The following is a 22262-nucleotide window of genomic DNA, read 5'->3' on the forward strand; positions in this document are numbered from 1 at the left end:
TTAAATCTCTGAGTGCTAGAAATGGCAGCTGCTCGGTTAATTAAAACTACATATCATTGAGATTTGAATGTAGATTTGAGCCAGCCTGTGTGCCGCTTTTCACTATAGACACAGGACTTTCAGCATCCTTGCATGGCTACTGGTAGCAGCTAGTCATTTCCAGCATTCTTGTATGTCTACCAGCAATCTGTCCCTCTAATTCTGTATTTAGAGCCAGTGTGGTGTAGTGGCTAAAGTGTCGGACTGGGAGTCAGGAGATCCAGGTTCTAGTCCCCACTTGGCCATGGAAACCCACCGGGCCAGTCACAGACTCTCAGCCCAACCTACCTCACAGGGTTGTTGTTGTGAGGATAAAATGGAGAGGAGAGGAGGATTATGTATGCCGCCTTGGATTCCATGAAGGAAAAAAGGCGGGATATAAATGCAGTAATAAATAAAATTAAAAATTAAAAATTCAGGCTCTCTAGATGCTCCTGATTAGGCCCAGGTTTTTTTAATGGCAAACTCTTCCCATCCACAACACAACTCTGTGCCATCTCCTGTTGCCCCCTTAAACAATCTTTGTATCTGATGCTTTAAGTTGGTTGGAATCAGGAACTCTTACGGGGCAGCCATTATTTGTCACTGCTCCAAGAAGACCATGTCCTTTTTCTTTATGCTTCATGCATCGGACTTTTCCTTCCCATCTTATTCTTTTCCCATTGTTTCGTCAAGACTAATCCATACAACCTCTACCAGGTGATTGTCAGGGTGGCTTAATGCAAAAGACAAGCAGATCTTCTTGAGCCAAGTACCTCAACACAGGTGGGGAAAGAGTGTGAGCCAAGGGCAGCGTTCCAGCTCTGCCATGCATCTGCTGTGCTCCATCAATTTTTAAGTGGTAGCTAGATAGGTCTCCTGTATCACAGGCCAATGAATATTGAAAGATGCTGAACAAGGACTATTATTAACTATACACCACCATATCGGTCGTTGTGTGCCCCTCCTTCTTTGTCCTATAGCAGCCCAGTCCTTCTCAAGTTACCTGAATTCAATGAAAGCTAATGCTTACAAAGCATTGCTCAAATATATTTAAGCTCTCATATCAGATCCTAGGTCAGTTCATTTATTACATTTCTATACTGCCCAATCTCTGTGCAGCTTACAAAGATTAAAATTTTTGAATTTTGCACATAATATAAAAACCATTGGTATACAAACATGTAAATAGACAACACACACACACACACACACACAAACAATTTTTGGAACATTGTGGAGCCAAAAACACAGAACAAAACTATAATGAGAAGGAGAGTGAATCAGCCTAGGCTTAGGGTCACGTCACACTTTACACGGTGTTGTATTGCTGCATTTATACTGGTGTTTGCAGTCTACCTTGTAACAAATAAAGGGAACGTGCATGGAAATGTGCCAGGCAGGGACAAAGCCAGTTGTACTTCCCCAGCATGTGTCCACTGCATATCCCTGAGTGTTTGAACACCCAGTTCAACACCCAGTTCAGTCCCGTGCTGGGGAACGTGGGTGGGAGGGTGCTGTTGCACCATGTCCTGCTTTGTGGGTCCCTGGTTGACAGCTGGTGGCCACTGTGTGAACTAAGTGCTGGACTAGATGGACCCTTGGTCTGATCCAGCAGGGCTCTTCTTACGTTCTTATGTGAGTTTCCTTTTTACGTGTCATGTCTTCACAGCAGCAAAGACTGGTAGACCTGTGGCAGAACTGCTGCATATAGTGTAAAGCAACCATTAGAACAGGGGTGGGGAGAAGGCAAATCTCCAGACGTTTTGGACTTCATCTCCCAGAAGTGCCTCTGCCAGCACGGTCAGGAATGCTGTTATCTCTGTGAACCAAATGGAGGCTGATTCAAGAAAACACACCTTTTTTTTTTTTTTTGCAATCACAGTATTCTTTTAGGGGTTATGGGGCAGGAGAGATGCGCCAAAAGGGGAAAATAGGCTAGCTAGTTGGCATACCTGTAGGAAGACTTCATATGGATCTTGGGATCATTTCACATACTGCATGGTTTCAGATTCTTATTTGCCACTCTGTTTAAGTTCAAGAAGAACTCTCATCAATGCTGTATCCCTGACAAGGATAGATATATAGATATATAATTCACTTGCTTAAGACTTTAGCCGTACACTTAAAAGATGTGCATCTACAAAATACAAGTGAAACAGCCCTTATTTTGAGCCTAGGGCCTGGAGTAAGTAACCTGGTGCCCTCTAGATTTGGACTGCAACTCCACAAAACCCTGACAATTGGTCATGCTGTCTGGGGAATATGGGAATTGTAGTCCAAAATATCTGGAGACTGTCAGATATAGTGAAAACAATTTGGAAACGAAAAAGAGGCTCACGATGGCAGGATATCAGAGAGGAGTACAGGCAGTTTAAGGAAGGGCAATGCTCTAATGCATCATGGTTTCGAGGGCACTGGCTTAGGCATAGGCCTGTGGTTAATGTTTTATCCCTGTCCAGTTGTTCCAAAGTTGATTTCCCAGTTCCCTCCAACTGCGCACATAAAGGGAAAGTTGGATTCTAGAGCTTTCCTCCTCCTTGCCTTTCTTGTTACCCTTCAAACGATGTCTTTGCATCGAGCCTATTAGGCTTAACATTAATCTATTGGGTGAAATCTGTTATTTATATATTGTAGAGTGTAATCCCCTGTGGCATCTGGATGTGTGGTAGATAAATGCAAACCTCGCTGCCCTGCAATTACAGTAGAGCAGCCACCCTAGAGATACGGCAGGACTTGCCTTGAAGGCTCTCACATTTACTTAGGCCCAAGTGGGCCCTAAAATACATCTTCGAAATGGGAGTTACTTATAAAACTATCCAGTCTAACTAAGCTTGCCCTTTTTATTTATTTAAAGGAAGGGGGCACATTTTCCCCTTGCTTTTCCATATTTTCCTCATCTTCAACTCTTGTCATGCTGAATGCAGGCTAGCATTCTTTACCTTATAGCCACACTGGAAGTCAGAAAGAGGGGCAGGAATGGGTTGATTTAGGATATTTAATATCCCAGTCTTTAGATATAGCCTCTCAGGTGGCAAACCCCAGTTTGAAATAGCAAAACAACAATAATGCAATGACGAACTTAAATAAAAAGTACAGCAGAAAACCAGATGAAAAGTAAAGACTCCAAAACCTAAAAGATTGGGGTGGAGAAAAAAACATCAGGGTCAGGGTCAGTCAAGCCCATTCTGGGAAGAACATTCCAGAATTGGGGTACCATAACTGAAAAGGCTCTGTCAGGGTCACCATCTGCCTCTCTCCAAAGATGGGTACTGGAAAAGGAGCCTCTGAGGAAATCACAGTGGCTGGTCCCAAGATGATGATGATGATGATGATGATGATCCCGCCTCTCCCTCTGGATCAAGGCGGGGAACAACATCAAATACAAAAATACTAAAAAATACATAAAACTGATTAAAAACATATAAAACTAATACATTATTAAAATAACAGCCAGACATCTTAAAATTCGACTGGGTAGGCCTGCCGGAAGAGAAGAAACTTTATAGCTTTTTAAAATTCAGAACATGGGACTTTAAGGATTGAAACCAACAACAGGAACAGCCTGGCAGCTAGTGTAGATGTGTTCCATACATCCAGTTCTAGCTGATACAAAATACAACAGCTAGATTACGAACTGCAGTTTGGAAACCTGCCAAACTTTTGGTGTGTTTAATCGAAATCAATTGGTTTTGTACAAAAACAGCAGTATTCCGTGAAAAGTGACAATATACTGTTGTTTTGCTGGTGATTTTTAAGTACCATGTGCTTGCTCTGGTGGCGCATATACTAAAACTGGAATGATGCAGACAAGATTGGCATGACCCTCTCTCAGATCCATTAAGCATCTATGCTTGGTGTGAGGGTCCCTAGCTCAGTGATTGATCACACCCTTTGCATGTAGGAAGTCCTAGGATCAATCCCTGTTAAAAGAATCTCCAGCAGCAGAGTTGTGACCTTGAGTGTACTTGCCTTGATGGACCAATGGTTTGACTCTGTGCAAGGCAACTTCATAGGCTTATCCTTCTCAGAGCTTAGGCCAGACGTGCAAAACTTGTGATTCATCAGCCCAAATACAGCCTAAATTCCCTGGCAGGTTGCAACAACGGAGATTAATTGGCTAATGGGCTGAATTTGGCTTGATGGGCCACAAGTTGTGCAGGCTGAGATTTAGAGGCACAAATATTGTGCTTTTTTTTGCAGAAATTGGCCTGCTCTTTTAGGAAAGTGAAATTGGAGGACCTCTCAGTTTAATCAAAGAAGAAGGTGAAACAGGCAGAAATTACATTTGAGCAAACTTGAACAACAGTAGGCAAGTTGGTCTTTTGCTCAAGACAATCTGCAATAGTTAACTGTTTCCTTCCCACCCATTTTTCCTGATATTTCCTTTATTTGATGGGGACTTATAAAGGGTTGGGATTTTGTTTTGGTTACATTTTTTAAAATAATTCTCCACCCCATCCCTGGCCGCTTCCTTATAACAATGAAATAGGCTGTTAACTTCTTGAGGTCATTAGTTCTGCTTGTGCTTCTGTGCCTTAATGATCATTTGTTTATTTTATTTATTTATTTATTTATTTATTATTATTATTATTATTATTATTATTATTTATTTATTTATTTATTTATATAGCACCATCAGTGTACATGGTGCTGTACAGAGTAAAACAGTAAATAGCAAGACCCTGCCGCATAGGCTTACAATCTAATAAAATCATAGTAAAACAATAAGGAGGGGAAGAGAATGCAAACAGGTACAGGGTAGGGTAAGCAGGCACAGGGTAGGGTAAAACTAACAGTAGAAAGTAACAGTAGAAGTCTGCACAACATCAAGTATTTATTGTATTACATTTATAGGCAGAAGTAACATCGGGGCCTGCTCCTGCTGGACTCTCTCTCTCTCTCTCTCTCTTTCTCTCTCCTCCCTCCCTCCCTCCCTCCCTCCTTGACTCCTTTTCCTTGTGTGTCATGTCTTTATTAGATTGTAAGCCTGAGGGCAGGGACTGTCTTTTTTGCTAAGTGTAAGCCGCTCCGAGAGCCTTTTTTGGCTGAGGAGCGGGGTATAAGTATGATAAATAAATAATAAAAATAAATAGCCTGCCCTTTTTCCTCCAAGGAACCCAAGGCAGCGTACATAATCCTCCTTGTCCTCTCCATTTTATCCTCACAACAACAACCCTGTGAGGTAGGTTGGGCTGAGAGTCTGTGACTGGCCCAAAGTCACCCAGTGGGTTTCAATAGCCGAGTGGGGACTAGAGCCCGGGTCTCCCAACTCCCAGTCCAACACTTTAGCCGCTACATCACACTGATATATTCTCCCTTTCAGAACAAAAGCCCTTCCAAGCCGGCTTACAAATAGCACAAAAGTTCATTAATAAAATAAAATAAACATCAACCTATTCCCATTTATAAAGATCTTTCCTATAGAGCAGTTAAGTTGGTGGGGAAAGTCCAGTGGGGTGGAATGGGGGTGGGGGGGAGAGGGGAATATGCAGCTGGAGCAGATACCTGTGGTTTTAATCTGAATATGAAATAGCTAATCTGATGATTAATAGATGGAGCAGTCAAAAATGCATAAATAAAGAATTTCAATCAGAGCCACCTGCATTTTTCCTCCATTTTAAAGAAGAATTGTGCATCATTTAAAATATTCGATAAATATGTTAAGGCAAATCTTAACTTTTGTAGCAGAGAGACAGCAAATAGAAGCTAGTATACAGTATATTGAAGGTGATTCCTCCTTCAGCCCGGTCTCTCCATCCCAGGTGATTCAAGTCCTGTACAGCCATCGGCAGCTCTCTTGCCCATGTTCTCCTGGTTCTGGAGGTCTCCTGTCCAGTAACACTGCAGTTCCTAACGGCATCTTTGTGGTATTAGCAGATGTGTTTAGAGAAACTGCTTGAAGCCCCCCTCCCTGCTGTCCCTCGGCATCTGCCGTGCCATGTGCTTCAGACTGGAACCTGTGCTTTCTAGGTGGCAGAGTATTCAGTCATGGGGAAAAAGAGGCACAGTGATCATAGAACAGGGACATATATAATGGAAATGCAAGGAGGCTCACCTACAATGTGAAGCAATTACTAAGCATGCAAAGAGTAATAGAAACAGTATGTATGACTGTAGTGCAGTTTTAATAAAATCCAAATATTGTAATGTCAGTGTGCTTATAGTAGGACCTCAATGAGTGGCTGGTGTTGCAACCTGTTTCCTTACAATAATAATATAATAATAATATATTTATTTGTTACCCGCCTCTCCCTCTGGATCAAGGCGGGGTACAACACAATTAAAAACAACAATTAAAAACAAAACCTCAATGAGGATCCATGTTACGTATTCTGATATACTGTTATATTAATAATTCACTTTTTCTTACGTTCATGGACTGCTTTGACGTGTGAAAACATAGGGAAATAGGAATATACCAGAATCACATGAGTTTCATTTCCCATTGTATGTCACTCTATCAATATATGCTACTATGGATACTCATGAAGTCATTACATTGATCTGTTTGACTTGGTTCAACACTCAGACAAAGGGAGGGAAGAATCCTCCTCTTTCTTAGCATATCTTTGTCCAGTCGAGTGTGGAGTTCTGATGGCAAAGAAATGCTAATTGCGAATTGTGTGCAACAAAACCAAGCCTGCCACATTAGTTCACATGCTGATAAAATCTGGGCTCTCTTTGTACTTCCATGCTCCCTTCTCACAATACTAAAAAGGAGGAAGAAGCCATGTATTGAACACACTCTCGTACTTGCAGTGGAATATATGTGAGCTGTTTTCTCTCTCCCTCTTGTTGCGATAGGGTAATGCAGAGGTGGGCAACTTGTTACTTGCCAGATGTTTTGGCCTACAGCTTCCACCAGCTCTAGCTAGGGGGCTGTCTACATGTGGGGAAACCCCACGGTGGCTGTGGATCTGCGCCCCGTTGGTTAGACGACACAGGTGCAGGTTCACAGCTACTGCGGGGCTTCCCTGTGATGCTGCGTTTAGGAAGTCGGAGATTTATCCTGACTTTTTCAAAGGGAGTGACATCAATACAGTGCTTCCACCATGTAACATCTCTCCATGGCCAATCCAGGGTCAGCCCGGGGGTGGAGCCTAGCGGAAGTGACTAGCAGTTGGCCACCCATAAATCCCACACTCCCTCCTCAGCATCGGGATTACCCGACTCTGCCATGGGAGAGGGAAAGTGCAGGGTTAAGAGGGAGGCGGCGCCAACCCGGTGCCGTGAAAACAGTCCCCTGCATAGCCAGTGGTGAGGAATCATGGGAGTTGTAAGTCAAAACATCTGGAGGACCAAAATTTTCCCACTCCTGGTGGAATAAGAGTCCTTGATAGTGCTAAGGATGGGGCAAGCACTTGAATTGAATGGGCGGGCTTGGAACTGGGCAACCTCCCTTTGCTAAGAAATAATAATAAAATTGCAACACATTCATTAAGTGTCTGTCTAGACCTGTGCAAGTCTGATCTCTGAAACTGGTTGCAAATTTAGATAACTTATCTACATCTTATCCCCCCCCCCTTGCAAGCAAAAAACAAACAAAAACAAACCTCAAATCTTAACATTGTTGGGGGAAAGGGGGAAGAAGTTGGGGTTGGAGGTCCCTCAGCTTGCACTCAAGTCCACCCAGCTCACCCCCAGATCAGACAAGCTAGCTCCAAAGGCTGAGATGACATTTCAGAGCCTGCTCTGAAGCATCTTTTCAGCTTGTAGGGTCTGCTGGGCCAACTACACAACCTGCTGGCCTACACAGGCTAGTGAAATGGGTTCCTTTGTACCACTCCCTCTCCCCATTTGCAAAGGCAAAGTGTTATTTTTTTGCTTTTGCAGAGGGGAAGAACAGGAAGGGGAGGAGTAACTATCACCTGGGTTTTGAAAACATTGCTTGTGATCTCTCTCTCTCTCTCTCTCTCTCTCTCTCTCTCTCTCTCTCTCTCTCTCACACACACACACACACACACACACACACACACACACACACACACCCTTTGGGAGTTCTTTAATATGGATTTACAATGAATGATCACAAAACTCAGATCGTTTATTGAGATGAATAAGGGGGATGTTCACCCACCCCTGATTACTGTTTCATACTTTTCCTTTGTCCCTTTTACATTCTGGGTGGAAGGTTCCAATCGGAATACTGTCTGAAGCTCTTAGTGGCCACAGAATCCTACGTAATGTTCAGAGTAACTGCTGCCTTGTTATAGTATTAACTTAACAATATGATACATTATTTATGGCAGAGTACTTTCCAACTGGGATAATTTACTGATATACAGAAGAATTTTTGAATTTGTTCAGAGTTTGTTTGGATTCCCCAGCTACTGCCCTGCTAAAAAATGTTAACAGGGAGGGATTTACAGGGAAGACTTGTGATTTCCACTTCAAAGAAATACAGATTCCTGAGCTCTTTAAAATTAGGGAGCAGGGAAGAAGGAAGCAATCATTTTTCCATGTGCCAGAAGGATGTTCTGTGGAGCCCTTTCACGTACCCCTAAATCACCCTAGAGTTTTGCTGATGTAGTTTGGGTCAACCTTGTTTCTTTAACTATGTTCTTATAGCTGTGGTCTGCAGGAGACCAGGTTTAACTCTAATGAGCTCTGTGGGAGCAAAGTGGGATTGGCTGTTGCCAAGACTATCTTTAGATTTTGTCATGGCAACCCCAGTATTCTGGCTACTTTCCTCCTTGCTTTGAGGTTCCTGCCTTTCAAGGTTTGACCTTTAAAGCCTTTAAGAGAAGGAAAGAGAGAGAGCAGAAAGATCTGAGACTTCAAGAGATCAGAGGACTCTGATTTTTGCTATCATCACACTTTACTCTCTGCCTCCCCTGCAGGACGGAGTCAGTGGCTGAAAAGATGCTGACAAACTGGTTCACGTTCCTTCTGTACAAGTTCTTAAAGGTAAGAGTTGGACATCTTGTTAACCACATTAAATGGCGCTCGGGAAAAGATCTGGGCTCCTGATTTGTCAGAACCATTTATCTATTGAGAGTGAATAGTGCACAGGTAGAGCGCTAAACCTGGGAATCAGGAAGCTGGTTCTGCATTGGAGATAACTGCCCCCATTTTCTGCAAACCTAAGGTAACAATTTTGGCCATTTTTCCGTTCCTCCTGTAAAGCCTTTTGCTATCCTGGACGGAAGATGCTACAAACGTGATCCTTAGGTATCACCAGGAATACTCAAAAACTTGTGAGATTTAGGACCTCAGCTGTTAGCCCTCTTTCCCCCTTCACGATCGATCAGTTTGGTGGAAAGATGGTTGCTGTTTTTTAAGTCACACCCTTGGTTAGGTACAGATTGAAACGGTGGGTTAGGGACTGGCCGGGAAAGGAGCTGGTGTAAAATTATTGAGCAGAATAGGCCATTGAACCATGTCAACAACTTACAGGGAAGAGACCCCCCCCAAAAAAAAAAGACAGGCAATCCTCACCGTACAGCCAGGATCGCTGTGGCGTTAGTCCCCCCCAGAATCCTTGGTGAGGTTGTGTTAAGTTGAAGCAAGGTGTCTTTCTTTTATAGCCTGGCATTCTGTGCCTCATTAGTATGTGGTACATTTCTTCCATTGGTCTCATCTGCCCAGCAAAATCAGTAGGCATGAACAGGATGCAGGTGCTTTCTGTGCAGGTAAGAGCCTTCAGGCACTGCCTAGCCTCAAGCCATGAGCTGCTGCACCACTGATGAATGATGGCTGCAGTTTCCTGGCACAGCTGTAGCCTGTGTGTCAAAGGAACTGTAGTTCTGCTGCATACTCCAGAAGGAAACCTGGGTTAATGGCGGCTACAGAGAGATGCCGGTTTGTCAGTCAAAAGTGATGCCTCACTAGGACCTTGCCAGGCTGTTACTCAGCAGGTCGTTGTGGCACAGAGCTATTTTTCGTGGGATACCATCCCTCATTAAGATAAAGAAAAGCTTGGATCCTTTCCAAGCAAACTGAAAGTTATGCAGACTGCAAGCGATCGCCACTGAGAGGTGATTTATGGTATCGCTTACATGCACTTCGCTCTTTGCCTCCGTCTAGGGATGGCCTGTATCCATAAAAGTATATCGCCACTGTAGAGCGTATATCATTTTGGAAAGATGTGTGAAGAACAGTACTTTGCTGCTGCATAAATGTGTGTGTGTTTTTAAAGCCTAGTGCTGTAACCTGTATATTCTTTGCAGTGTGCTCTCTAGCACCATTGTTTCAAGTTGATCCATGTGTGCCACAAGTTTTGCTCACTTCTGGCTACAGCTGCTGTATTATCTTGGGATTTCGCAGGGATCAGCTTGGGAGGACAGCATGGGGAAATGGTGGGGGTGAACCCATGGAAGAGGAGAGTTTATTGGAAGAAAGGCTGGAAACTTAGAGAAAAGGAAGGAGCCAATTTGTACTCTGCTTCCACTGCAAACTCTCTACTGTAGAGACTATCCTAAAGCTCAGAATAGGTTTTAGCTCCTTTCTCATACCCCCAACTGAAGGATTCTGTCGCCAGAGGCATTTTTTGCAGCTCTCGGGTTCTGCAATTGCCAAGCTGTAGAGACCAGATATGGCCATGACCAGTAGTTCTCCCTCTGCAGGTTTTAAGCACAGGATTCAGGCAAAGTCATTCACAGATTTGAGAATGTGATACTGTGTGGTCTGGAAATACGCCTAAAGCTGTGTGTGGGAGGCACCGGGAGCCTGTCTATTGAAACAAACAAAAAAATCTCTTTCAAAAATATCCGTATGTACTCTGCTCCTGAAATAGATAAATTGCATTCCAAGATGGCTGAAGGAAGAGATGACTTAAGGCTGCTGGAATTTGGCAGTGCCAGTTGTTGCCACCCAAAGAAAATGTACTGGGTCCATCCATTCTTCTGGAGTGGGACTCGTGTATGTCTGCGGTGCTGATGCCACACCCAATGAGATGCTTCCCCTGGTACCCAGGGCCAGATCACAGGGATGTCTACCACAGGCAGACTGGTGCTTGACACAGGGAATACTGTAAAATCGAGATGGCCATGTGTGGTCCTCCAGATGTCATTGGACTGCAACTCCCATCATCCCTCACCATTGGCTCTGTTGGCTAGGGCAGTCCAACAACATCTAGAGGGACACACATTGCTCCCTCCTGCTGTAAAATGTGCGAGTACATATCTGTTAATGTGGAGGGGGATGCCATGGTGTTGTGGCAGGGAGCCACTGGCTGTGATTCACCCCTAAGGGGTGCCTTGAGGGGGGGGCAAGTTCTCCACTGTCTTGGGATGTCCCTCTCATGCCATCTTTCTCCTTTCTTCCTCCCTACTTCTCCAGAAGGAGAAAGTTATCTAAAGACATCCACTCTGTAAGAATCTTTGCCATTGCAGGTGGCCCTTAGTGAACTGGCAGGTATAGAGCCCTAATTCTCTCGTCCCTCACCCCACCTTGTGCACCACACAGGCACACACAGGCTCCTGCAGCTAGAGTTCTTGTGAGGGCGTGAGAGAAAGAGACAGGGGCCCTTTCTACATCTAAGGGTTATCCCAGGAAAATGGAGGGGTCATCCCTGTCTGCTCCCGGGATCCTCTGTGTGGCATTTGGATGCATAGGAACGATCTGGGACAATCCCAGGATATAGGGCTGGTGTAGACATGCCCAGAGAGAGTTTCTGCATTTTATCCACATAGTAGCTAGGAGAAGTCCCTGTGGTCATGCTACTGCAATATAAATCTGTAGCTTAGTTCGTTATTTAGACTTCGGCCTCGTCAGCCATTAAATCTCATGTGTGATGATGTCCTTTGGGCCAAATGTCATAGGCAACCACCTTTACCTTGCTGTATGTTCCAGTGCAGAAGAGCAATGCTTGTAATTAACAGTGGGAGGCAACCCTCCCAAACTGATACCTAGAAGATCTGGGGAAGCGATCCCCAAAACAACACTTGGTGGGGGAGGGCTTATGGGGCAGTGATTAGGCAGGAATGTCTCTTCCAGACCTCAGGGTGTAAATAATAAGGAGAAGGAAGCGCTGTCTCACAAGACTTAGGAACACGTACCTAATCCTAAAACGTAGCAATGTATGGGATGACAATGTCCTGCCTGTTATTTTTTTCTACTATATTAATGGAGAAAGGGGACAACTTAATCTCTTTTCATTTATCTGAGTGGCTGCAGAGGGATCAGGATTGCAGGTGTTTGTGAAATGGGAAGAAGTAGTTGAGATGCTAGGAACAGGCTGTGCAGCTAGCAGTTTGCTAGCAAGGAAACATATGTCCTGCGCCCCCACCCCCACCCCAAGTTGTAGCAAATCTGTATGCAGATCGGGCAAGTGAATGTGCTTGCATTTTTGTGTGCACAGCTGTTAGTGGAGCTTTGTGAAAACATCTCCTTGGAGGGCCATGGCAGGGGACGGCTTCTTTGGAGTGGGAAGGGGCTGGCAAAATTTGTGTCCATGTGCTTGGGGCCGAAGTAACCCGTCGATGACCAGAGCTAAGGAAGGAAAAGAATGGCAATGTCTACAGCTTACTGCCTTCCTTGTAAGGCAGGGTTTCTAGGAGCACCTTTGGCTTGCAACTCTGGGGATGCTCCAGATTAGTTTTACATTTATATAATCTGCAGGCCAACCCATTCATCCTCAGATTGGCAGGAATTGTTCCCAGAGGTGTACTGTACAGGCAATCATGGGATTAGCAAGCCCCTCGTGACAGCTACACCATAACATCTCAAGGCATCTGAAGGAATGGAAAGGAAAGCAACCGTGCCAATCATCTGAGAGGGAAATTATATATTGATTCCAGCACCGTTGAAGGATAGGATCCCCATGCTGTCCTTCTCCCTCCCTCCCTCCCTAATAAGTGTCTATAATGGCAAAGGTGGGTACAGGCAGGCCTCATGGAATCAGCAGGCCCTGGCAGCCTTGCTTTTGTTGAGGCCTCAAGCGCCATTCATCAGCCTCCTAATGAGCCATCCCAGGGAATGGGAGAGCGAAACAGATAAAGAGGAGCATTGAAAAATGCACAATATTAGGTGCCTGATGAGCTAAATCTCATCAATAAGACACTGTGAGCGTTAGCTAGTTTGGCTCGTGCTGCCTCAGGCCCTCCTCTCCACATACACACAGGCACTCACATGCAAATGCCAATGTTTACACATGCCGCTGCATCCTGCAGCTTCTCTTAATCCTTGTTAAAACGAAGGCTCTTCTCAAGAACGGTTTGTCTCATGTATTTTTCACAGAGCTGGGATCTATGGCCAGATTGCCTCCTCCATCCTGTCCAGGTAGCAGAGTTTGAGATGTTGTAGTCAGAAGTATCCCTGGGAACAGGGCCCTGTGGCCACAGAGCAAAAGCAATGTAGGCACTTGCCTACCTGTATGTAAAGAGAAGCGCAGGGCCGGAGCTCCCTAAATTTGTGAGATCTCAGCCCTGCAGTTTATAAGAGAGGGTCAATAGCTCAGTGTTAAAACATGTCTTGCATGCAGGAGACCTGAGGTTCAGGACTTGGCACCTCAAGTTAAAAGGATTTCGAGTAGCAAAGCTAGGAAAGACCTCTGCTTGAGAGCCTGGAATGGTGCTTTCAGTCAGAGCAGACAGCGATCTTTACTATTTTACATCTATAAAGAAAATTACTAAGGTGTCATAATCTGTGCAAAGTACTATGGAGAAGAAGAAAACTGTTTAAATGCTTAGAAGAACCATACCTACAGGGTTGTGTGTGTGTGTGTTGTATCATCTTCATCCAGTCCCCCCCTCCCAGATACACACACACACACACACACACGTTACCAAATAGTGCAACAAGTTCTCACTGTAGTGTTTTTTTCCTGTTTTGTTTTTTGTGCTCAATTGTTTGCTTTGTATCAGATTCTTTTCTGCCAGGAACTGGGCTCAGAGCCAGGAATTCATTTCTTAAGAGCTCATCCCATACTCACCATGCAGCCAGTCACAGTTATATGACATAACAGCATCTTTAGCTCCATGTCCTTAAAAGATAGAGCACAGACTTTCAGTGACCCCAGGAAAAGTACTATATCCCTGCATGCCCCAGTTTTTAAAGAGCAGTGGGTTTTGTGACGTGTTGCTAGTAGGTATCTCTCCCCACTAGCGGTTAAAGTGCACTTTTCATCTAGCGGATCAGCACATAATCTCCGCTCCACCGCTGTTGGTGGGGCATGCTGTGTTAACAAAGATCCTTGCTTAAAGATGCCAAACCAACTTTGCCTGCATGGTTTTATTGCTTTTATCACTTTTGTGTGATGTTGCTGCCAAATTCTGGGAGGTTGCAAAAGGGTGGGTGGGTGTGAGAGGGAGAGAATTCAGAGGGATGGAAACTCACTGAATTATTCTGCAATGGAGTCATCTGGATTGGCTTGCATTCCCCATCATGTTGGCTCAGGACATTTGGTGCATACCGATTATGTTAGCTTGCCAGGGCCTACAGGTCTGGTAAGGCCTGCAAAGCAAATGAGCTTGGAAAGAGAGGGGAGGGTCCAGTGCCTAATCTCCACCATGGAGACCACAGCAAGCTTGAAGGCCACAGATCTGTTGCACAAGGCTGACAATGAGGGCTCAGTCTCCATGACGGAAACCCAGAAATCTTTTTCGCCCTGGCAGGCACCAATCATGTCTTCTGCATGAACCGAGTCTAAAGGCAAGCCTAGCATGAGCGGGTGCAATGTAGGGCCCAACGAACTGTTCAGCCTATGTACCTTCCGTTAGAGAAGGCAAAGTCATTCCACCCTTGTGTGTCTGAAGCCTTGAGTGTCAAAGCAGGTTATCGGGAGTTGATGTGTGAGAGCTTTCCTATGAATAATAAAGAGCTAGCTAACATATTGTCCTGGTTCGCACGTAACGAGAAGCCGCATGGGTGAATTTTCCTTTGAGGCTTCTTGTTGCAGTGGCGGCTGTTGCCATTTTGAATGTTTGAGCAGCAGGCAGGACGTGCTGTAGCTTGTCGTTACATGCGAACCTGGCAAGGGTAGGTTGCTGGGGTGGTTTTAGGCTTGCGGGTAGCTTGTTAATCACCACAATGCACCGTTGTCAGGTCCACACATTCTGTCAAGCTACGGCATCCGCTCGCCATGGCTTGTATATTCCAACAGCAGTGGTGGTTGCAACAAGAACCGCTGCGGGAAAATTCGCCCACAGTGGCTTCTCACTGTGTGCGGACTGGGCCATTTCTTTGGCATGACGTTGAACTACTGAAGCGTTTGTTGCCTTTGCTAGGGTAGATTCAGTGGGCTGTTTTTATATGGATGTTTTTATATGGGTACAGCAATCTGCTCTTTAGCAGATCCGTGCCAAAGCTTCCCATCGAACCCACTCATTCTTATGGAGAGTTCTTCTTCTTCCACTTCGTATCATGACGATACTTGCCCAAGTACGACTCTATAGCGGAGATTTGGAAAGCTCAAGAGCAGTTAGCAAACATAAAGTAATGAACCAGTTAATACTTACCCAGAGTTCTTAAAGGACCACAAACCTCCTGCTTGTTGCCCAAGGTATGAAGCAGGATACCTGTCGAACCTAAACGAGTTGGCCCTCAGAGATGATCTTTTAAAGAAAGCAATCCCACTGCTCTCATGAGTGTCCTTAAGCAGGCCTGATGAAAGGTCAGGCGCCTCAGCCTGAAAGCAGAGCGGGGCTCCTCAGTTGACTGTGAGTGCTCGAAAACGGTGCGCCGAGAGAATGCAACAGACAAACGAGATGTGACCAAGGAGCCATCTTCAATTTATTCTCCTCCTGTGTTGCTTTTTCATGGCTGAATGGTTTGTAGCCAGCTTTTATAAACAATCAAAAACCTCCTTGGAAAAGGCTTCCTCTTTTGGCCTCACCTGAAAGTGGGGAAGGGAAGGCTGAAGTGGGAGAGTCTTTCCAGCCTGGAGCGTAATTGCCATGTGTTCCTGTTAACGTACGGTCATCATTTGGCTTGTGCATTAGGAGGAGACAAGACAGTTATTAATAAACAGCCTAGCACCCACATTGGTTTGTGTTCTCTCTCTCTCTCTCTCTCTCTCTCTCTCTCTCTTCCCAAGCAGACTTAATGAAGCCAAGTTTGCAAATGAAACATAATTTCAAAGACAGGCGTGTTGTCGGAAGGTCTAGGGATGATGTATGCCTGTTCCTGCTCGTTAGCAGCTGTCTCTTTAATTACTGCAGATGCTAACGAGATGCTAACAACATATGGTGACAGAGAGAGCAGGCGCACTTTGCACCAAAGTAGAGCTTGTTGTGATGGTGGCCAGCAGGGAAAGAGGTGGCAGGGATTGAGGTCACTTGGGATTTTAGCCCTGCCTTTCCCATTTTCATCTCCTCTAGTTGGGGATGAAGGACTGCGCAAGGTAATACTGCAACGTTTGGGGACCAACTATGGGTTAGCGGCACCACAGGTCTGATCAAACACTATTGAAGTCAGTGTCGCTCTCTGCTGATAACAGTTTTTCTAGTGATGCCTGCCTGGATAATCTCTTTGGTTTCTTCAGAAATGATTTGACTCTTCATCCTATTAGTTTCCATGTCTTCTTCCCTGCTTCTGCATCTCTCATACAATCCATTTTTCTAATAGACACCTGGCTGCATAGGATGGGACCATTTGGGCTGGGATTCTACTGCATCCTCCTTTTTGTTGCTGCTTTGTTCTTAAGTTTTTCATTGAATCTATGCACGTGGGGACACACATCACTATATCCCCCTTCACTGAAATGTGAGCACTTCCGTTGTTGTTCCAGGAAGTCTGAGCATAGGTGAGATGAGAAGTTGGCACAATAATGGCAGGAGTTGATTTGTTTCTTTCATTTATAGGGAAACTGAGTAGTCAATGATGCATTTGTTCTTTGACATAATGGCAGTATTAGGGGCACCCAGAGAAATTAGCAGGTAGTAAATGTAGAGGAAAAACCAAGGAACATTTATCTTACATACCTTATGATTAGCCTGGGATCATCGTGGCTATGGAACGTTGTAGAATCTAGTAGTATGACTTGGTAGTTTGTTTTTTTAAAGCTAAGCGAAATTTATAGCACTAAAATCCAGCTGTTGTCTCTACGTAAAATATCAGGGTTACAAATTTATGTCCAGCTTTATATTAATTTTGTATTAATGAAACTTCAATACTGCCAAGACGCTTGTTCATGCACTGGTTATTTCTCGGTTGGACTACTGCAACCTTCTTCTCACTGGCCTTCCTTCTTCTCACATCAGTCCGTTGGTCTCGGTCCACCACTCTGCCGCTAAGATCATCTTCTTGGCTCGCCGCTCTGATCATGTTACTCCACTTCTGAAATCTCTTCATTGGCTTCCAATTCACTTCAGAATCCAATATAAACTTCTTCTGTTGACCTTCAAAGCTTTTCACAGTCTAGCTCCTTCCTATCTCTCCTCTCTCATCTCACACTATTGCCCCGCTCGTGCTCTTCGCTCCTCTGATGCCATGTTTCTCGCCTGCCCAAGGACCTCTATTTCCCTTGCTCGGCTTCGTCCATTTTCTTCTGCTGCGCCTTACGCCTGGAACGCTCTTCCAGAACATCTGAGATACACAAGTTCAATCGCAGCTTTTAAAGCTCAGCTAAAAACTTTTCTTTTTCCTAAAGCTATTAAAACCTGATGTTGTTTGGACTCTATACTGTTAGTTTTACCCTACCCTGTGCCTGTTTACCCTACCCAGTGCCTGTTTGCATTCTCTTCCCCTCCTTATTGCTTTACTATGATTTTATTAGAATGTAAGCCTATGCGGCAGGATCTTGCTATTTACTGTTTTACTCTGTACAGCACCATGTACATTGATGGTGCTATATAAATAAATAATAATAATAATAATAATAATAATAATAATAGCTTGTCCCTAAACTTTACACTGCTGGAAACTCAGAATGTGAACAATAGAGAATGAATTACTTAGCAGATGTCTTATTGCCTTTTCTGAGGAAGCAAGTCTTGGCCACTGTAAGAGATTAATGTCAGGATATATGGCTCAGGGGTAAGCATGAACAGGCAAAATTGAATTGGTTACTTGTGAAAAATCACATTCTCAGTCCAGATGACTACTGAAAGATCATTTCATGATGTCACCATGCACTGGGTATCTTTTTCTTCTGCTCAGTTGAACCTAGCCTTTGAATCAGGTTATAATTATTGATGCTGACGAAACTCGAAATTAGTTTATTTGTAAGACGAATCTGGCATGTTTATAATTCTTGAATGTATAATGAGCCCAAGCTTAGATACAACAAATGTTAAAACTTTTCATAATTCAATCCAAGTTAATGTATATTTTCTGTTCCTGACTTGTGTAGTCTGCGTGGTGGAGGGGGAGGATTTTTCGTTTTTGGTAAACATACAATAATATGAGTTGGTCAGAGGCCTTTTTAACCATTTTCTTTTGAAAGAAACCTTTAACAAGTCCAAAGCCTCTCCAAAAGGCTAAGAAGGGCAGTTTCTGCCATACACTTTCAAAACGGGACCAGAAATTTCACTGGAAATGGCACTATATAATCATCCAGAATTGTTACCAGGAGCTATAATGCTTGGAAAGACCTTGGTGATACGTAGAACCACATAGCCCTTGGAGACAACGTGATGTGATTTTTAAAAGAAATATAGAAAATAGTTTAAAATCCCTCAGATCACCTTGTATTGCAGTGAATTAAAATTTGTCATTACACTGAAATCTCATAACAGAGAACTTGTTACTAAACTTAAAATGTTGTTACCGGGTGAAGAAATCGCAAAATATGATGGGCTCAATTCACCCATTACTATAATCCCTGAAGGCCTTGAATTTATCCAGGCCATATATGATTTTTTATTATTTTTTTGCCCTTGTACGCCTTGCCATTAATAAACAGCACATATTCTGAAAGGACTGTGCCATCATTATTAGTTTTTTGAAAAAAGCCAGCTGAAACAATTCACTTAAGACTCCTTTATTGCAAAATGAGGAGGCTAGGATAAATATCCAAAGAACTGCTGTTTAGACTAGAAATACTATGAGATACCAAATCAAACAAATGGAGCAGCTTCCCAAGGCAATATAGAATGTAATCATTGGCCAAATCTTTATCTTATTAAAGTGGTGATCACTTCTGACTATCCAGAATGCTTCCCCCACTCTCCATTTTGCAAAATAGGTGTTATTATTGTAGCATGGAATTAATGCTTCATAAAAGCAGCCTCTGATGCATGTTTGATACTGAATGGGCATACTCTTCTTTCTTGATTGTTCCGGATGTCACACAGCTTTTCAAAGTGGACTGTGAGTCATTATATCTGATGGCGTTCTCCCTTCTCTCTTTCCTTCTCTTTAGGAGTGTGCAGGTGAGCCTTTGTTCATGCTGTACTGTGCCATCAAACAACAGATGGAAAAGGGACCCATTGATGCCATCACTGGAGAGGCCCGCTACTCCTTAAGTGAAGACAAGCTCATCCGTCAACAAATTGACTACAAAATGCTGGTTAGTGCAAGTAGGAACCTCAACAAAGACTAGTTCTTGCCAGGATCCTGCTCTATGCAGATATTTCATGGGGCTGGAGGGAGAGAGGAGGGAAAAGAGTAACATAGCAAGAGAGGTGAGAAAGTTGAGAAAAACTAACTTTTTAAAAATGTATCAGCTTACAGCTCTGATACACTCTGGATCCTCGGAAGTATTTAAAAACAGAGGAATTTTGGCTTTGAAAGCTACATACGCACATAGACACACAAACGTATCTTTAACTGTTTAAGTTTTATGTTAAATAAGAACATAAGAAGAGCCCTGCTGGATCAGACCAAGGGTCCATCTAGTCCAGCACTCTGTTCACACAGTGGCCAACCAGCCATCGGCCAGGGACCAACAAGGCAGGACATGGTGCAACAGCACCCTCCCACCCATGTTCCCCAGCAACTGGTTCATTCATAGTCTAATGTGTAAATTCCCACTCTGTGTTCCACTTCTTAGGATTAACTGCTCAGGAACACGCTTATCTGGTGTTGTTATCAATAGATATTGGTCACAACAAACTAAATGGAAAGTCCCCACGTTCAGAGGTAGTGTATGTACTGTTGATGGCTGGAGGTTGGGAACAAGAAAACGACATGACGTCATGCTCTGACCGTGAACTTCCCACAACATATGGCTGGCCACTGTTGGAAGCAGAATACTGGACTAAATGATCTGATCCACCCAGGCAATTCTTACGATCTAGGGCGATAATGCTTAGAAAGATGTAGCCTTTCCTCATAAGGGAAATGGTTGAAACATCTGGGACTGTGTAGCTTAGAAAAAAGTCAAATAAGGGGAGACATGATAGAGGTGTACAAAATTATGCATGGTGTGGAGAAAGTGAATATGGAGACTTCTTCTCCCTCTCCTATAATGCTAGAACTAGGGATCATCCCATGAAACTGAACGGTGAGAGATTCAGGACAGAGGAAAGGATGTACGTCACACATAGTTAAACTGTGGAATTCACTACCCTGAGATTTAATGACGGCCACCAATTTGGATGGCTTTGTAAAGGGATCAGTGAAATCCATGGATAAATTTATAAATGGCTACTAGACACGATGATGATGGTGATGATGATGATGATGATGTTTATTTATATCCTGCCTTTTGCCCAATGCTGGGCTTCAAGGCGGCATTACAAAATTTAAAACATTTACATTAAAAATGATGACGGTATGCAACCTCCAGGATCGGAGACAGTATGCCTCTGCATCCCAGTTGATGGGAAACGTGAGCAGGAGGGTGGTTTTGCATCCTGCTTGTGGGTTCCTGGTCAACAACTGGTTGACCACTGTGTGAATAGAATACTTGACTAGATGGATCCTTGGTCTGATCCAGCACGGCTCTTCTTAGTTTATTTGTGTTGTTGTTGTTGTTTTTAGAATCTTAGTAGAGTAGATATTTCATAGAATCATAGAATAGCAGAGTTGGAAGGGGCCTACAAGGCCATCGAGTCCAACCCCCTGCCCAATGCAGGAATCCACCCTAAAGCATCCCTGACAGATGCTTGTCCAGCTGCCTTTTGAAAGCCTCTAGTGTGGAAGAGCCCACAACCTCACTCTCATTTGAATGAGAATGTTCTTCTGAAAACGCATGTTCCCCATCACTTCCTTCCTAAGGATTGGAGGCGGGATAAAAATGTTTCCAAGGCAGTTTGATGGCAGTTCTTTCTCTCTTCCCCCCCCCCCCATCTCCCTCTATGCACCCTTTCTTTTGTATAGACACTGAACTGTGTGAACCCTGAGAATGAAAATGCTCCTGAGATCCCGGTTAAGGTCTTGAACTGTGACACCATCACACAAGTAAAGGAAAAGCTTCTGGATGCTGTGTACAAAGGAGTGCCCTACTCACAGAGACCGAAAGCAGGAGACATGGATCTGGGTGAGCTGCAGAGACACTGTCGTTTCCTGTGTGGTCAGTGGAGAATAAAGGGTGGATTCTTACAACCAGATCATGTAAATTTGCACTTGCAAAAGAGGTAGCTGTGTTAGTTTGTTGAAGCAAAAACCACAAAGTCTTGTGGCACCTTAAAAAACTCTGTCTTTCAGGTACCACAAGACTCTTTGTTATTTGTCACTTGAAGATAGGGGTGAGTTCACACGTCTGCGCTCGCCTCGACGGGCGCTCACCCCACCGCCATCTGCCCCCATTCGCCGGGCCACACAAGCCTCTTCTGAGGCTTGGCTTGGCCCGGCAAGCGCTTGGCAGCTACATGTTCCCACACGCAGGAATGGCGCACTTCTCCTGCCTGCATTAATGGCGGCCGCCACGGGCGGGAATTGTGCAATTTCGGGAGCTTCCATAAACTGTGCACTTCCCCCTCTCCATGCCATTTGATTTGCATTTTTTTTTAAAAAAGAAAACTTTTTTGGGGTGGGGTGGGGGGATACTCCCAGATTTCAGGGAGTGGTACTTAAGGGCTGTGGAGGCTGCATGCGGGCCATGGGCTGCATGTTGCCCACCCCCTGTTTACCCTCATGAATATGCTGCTGCCAAGTGTCGCTTGAAAGAGAGATGCCCATCAGTATGCAAGTCTCCCTCAGAAGAAAATGTCCTTGTGGTGGACCTCCTGGTACTCATTCACCATTGAATGCATCACTGTGGGGTGTAGGAGGGATTCAATGTCGTACATTTAGTCTTTTAAGTTCTACGTTTTGTCAAGACCCACATATAACGCCTTGAGAGAGAAGGAGAGCTGCAACCACTTACTAAAGTTTTCTATGAATAACCTGAGCAGACCATTGAATCCAGAGTTCAGGAGAAAACCCTTCACGATCCCATCGGCTGAGACAATGGTGCTTAGGGCTCATTAAAAGTG

The 22262-nt window shown here is 44.2% G+C and overlaps 1 protein-coding gene across 2 annotated transcripts in view; it reads left to right on the forward strand.

Moving 5' to 3' along the window:
- Nucleotides 1–22262, forward strand: part of PLXNA1 (plexin A1) — a 340506-nt gene that overhangs the window by 289298 nt on the left and 28946 nt on the right. For both annotated transcript variants that reach the window (XM_063121369.1, XM_063121370.1), the window contains exons 23-25: nt 8862–8928; nt 19265–19411; nt 21166–21325. In XM_063121369.1, coding sequence (XP_062977439.1) covers nt 8862–8928; nt 19265–19411; nt 21166–21325 — 374 coding nt within the window. The remainder of the gene's footprint in view (nt 1–8861; nt 8929–19264; nt 19412–21165; nt 21326–22262) is intronic.

The sequence above is a fragment of the Elgaria multicarinata genome, chromosome 3, assembly GCF_023053635.1.
Source record: "Elgaria multicarinata webbii isolate HBS135686 ecotype San Diego chromosome 3, rElgMul1.1.pri, whole genome shotgun sequence".
Taxonomy (NCBI): Eukaryota; Metazoa; Chordata; class Lepidosauria; order Squamata; family Anguidae; genus Elgaria; species Elgaria multicarinata.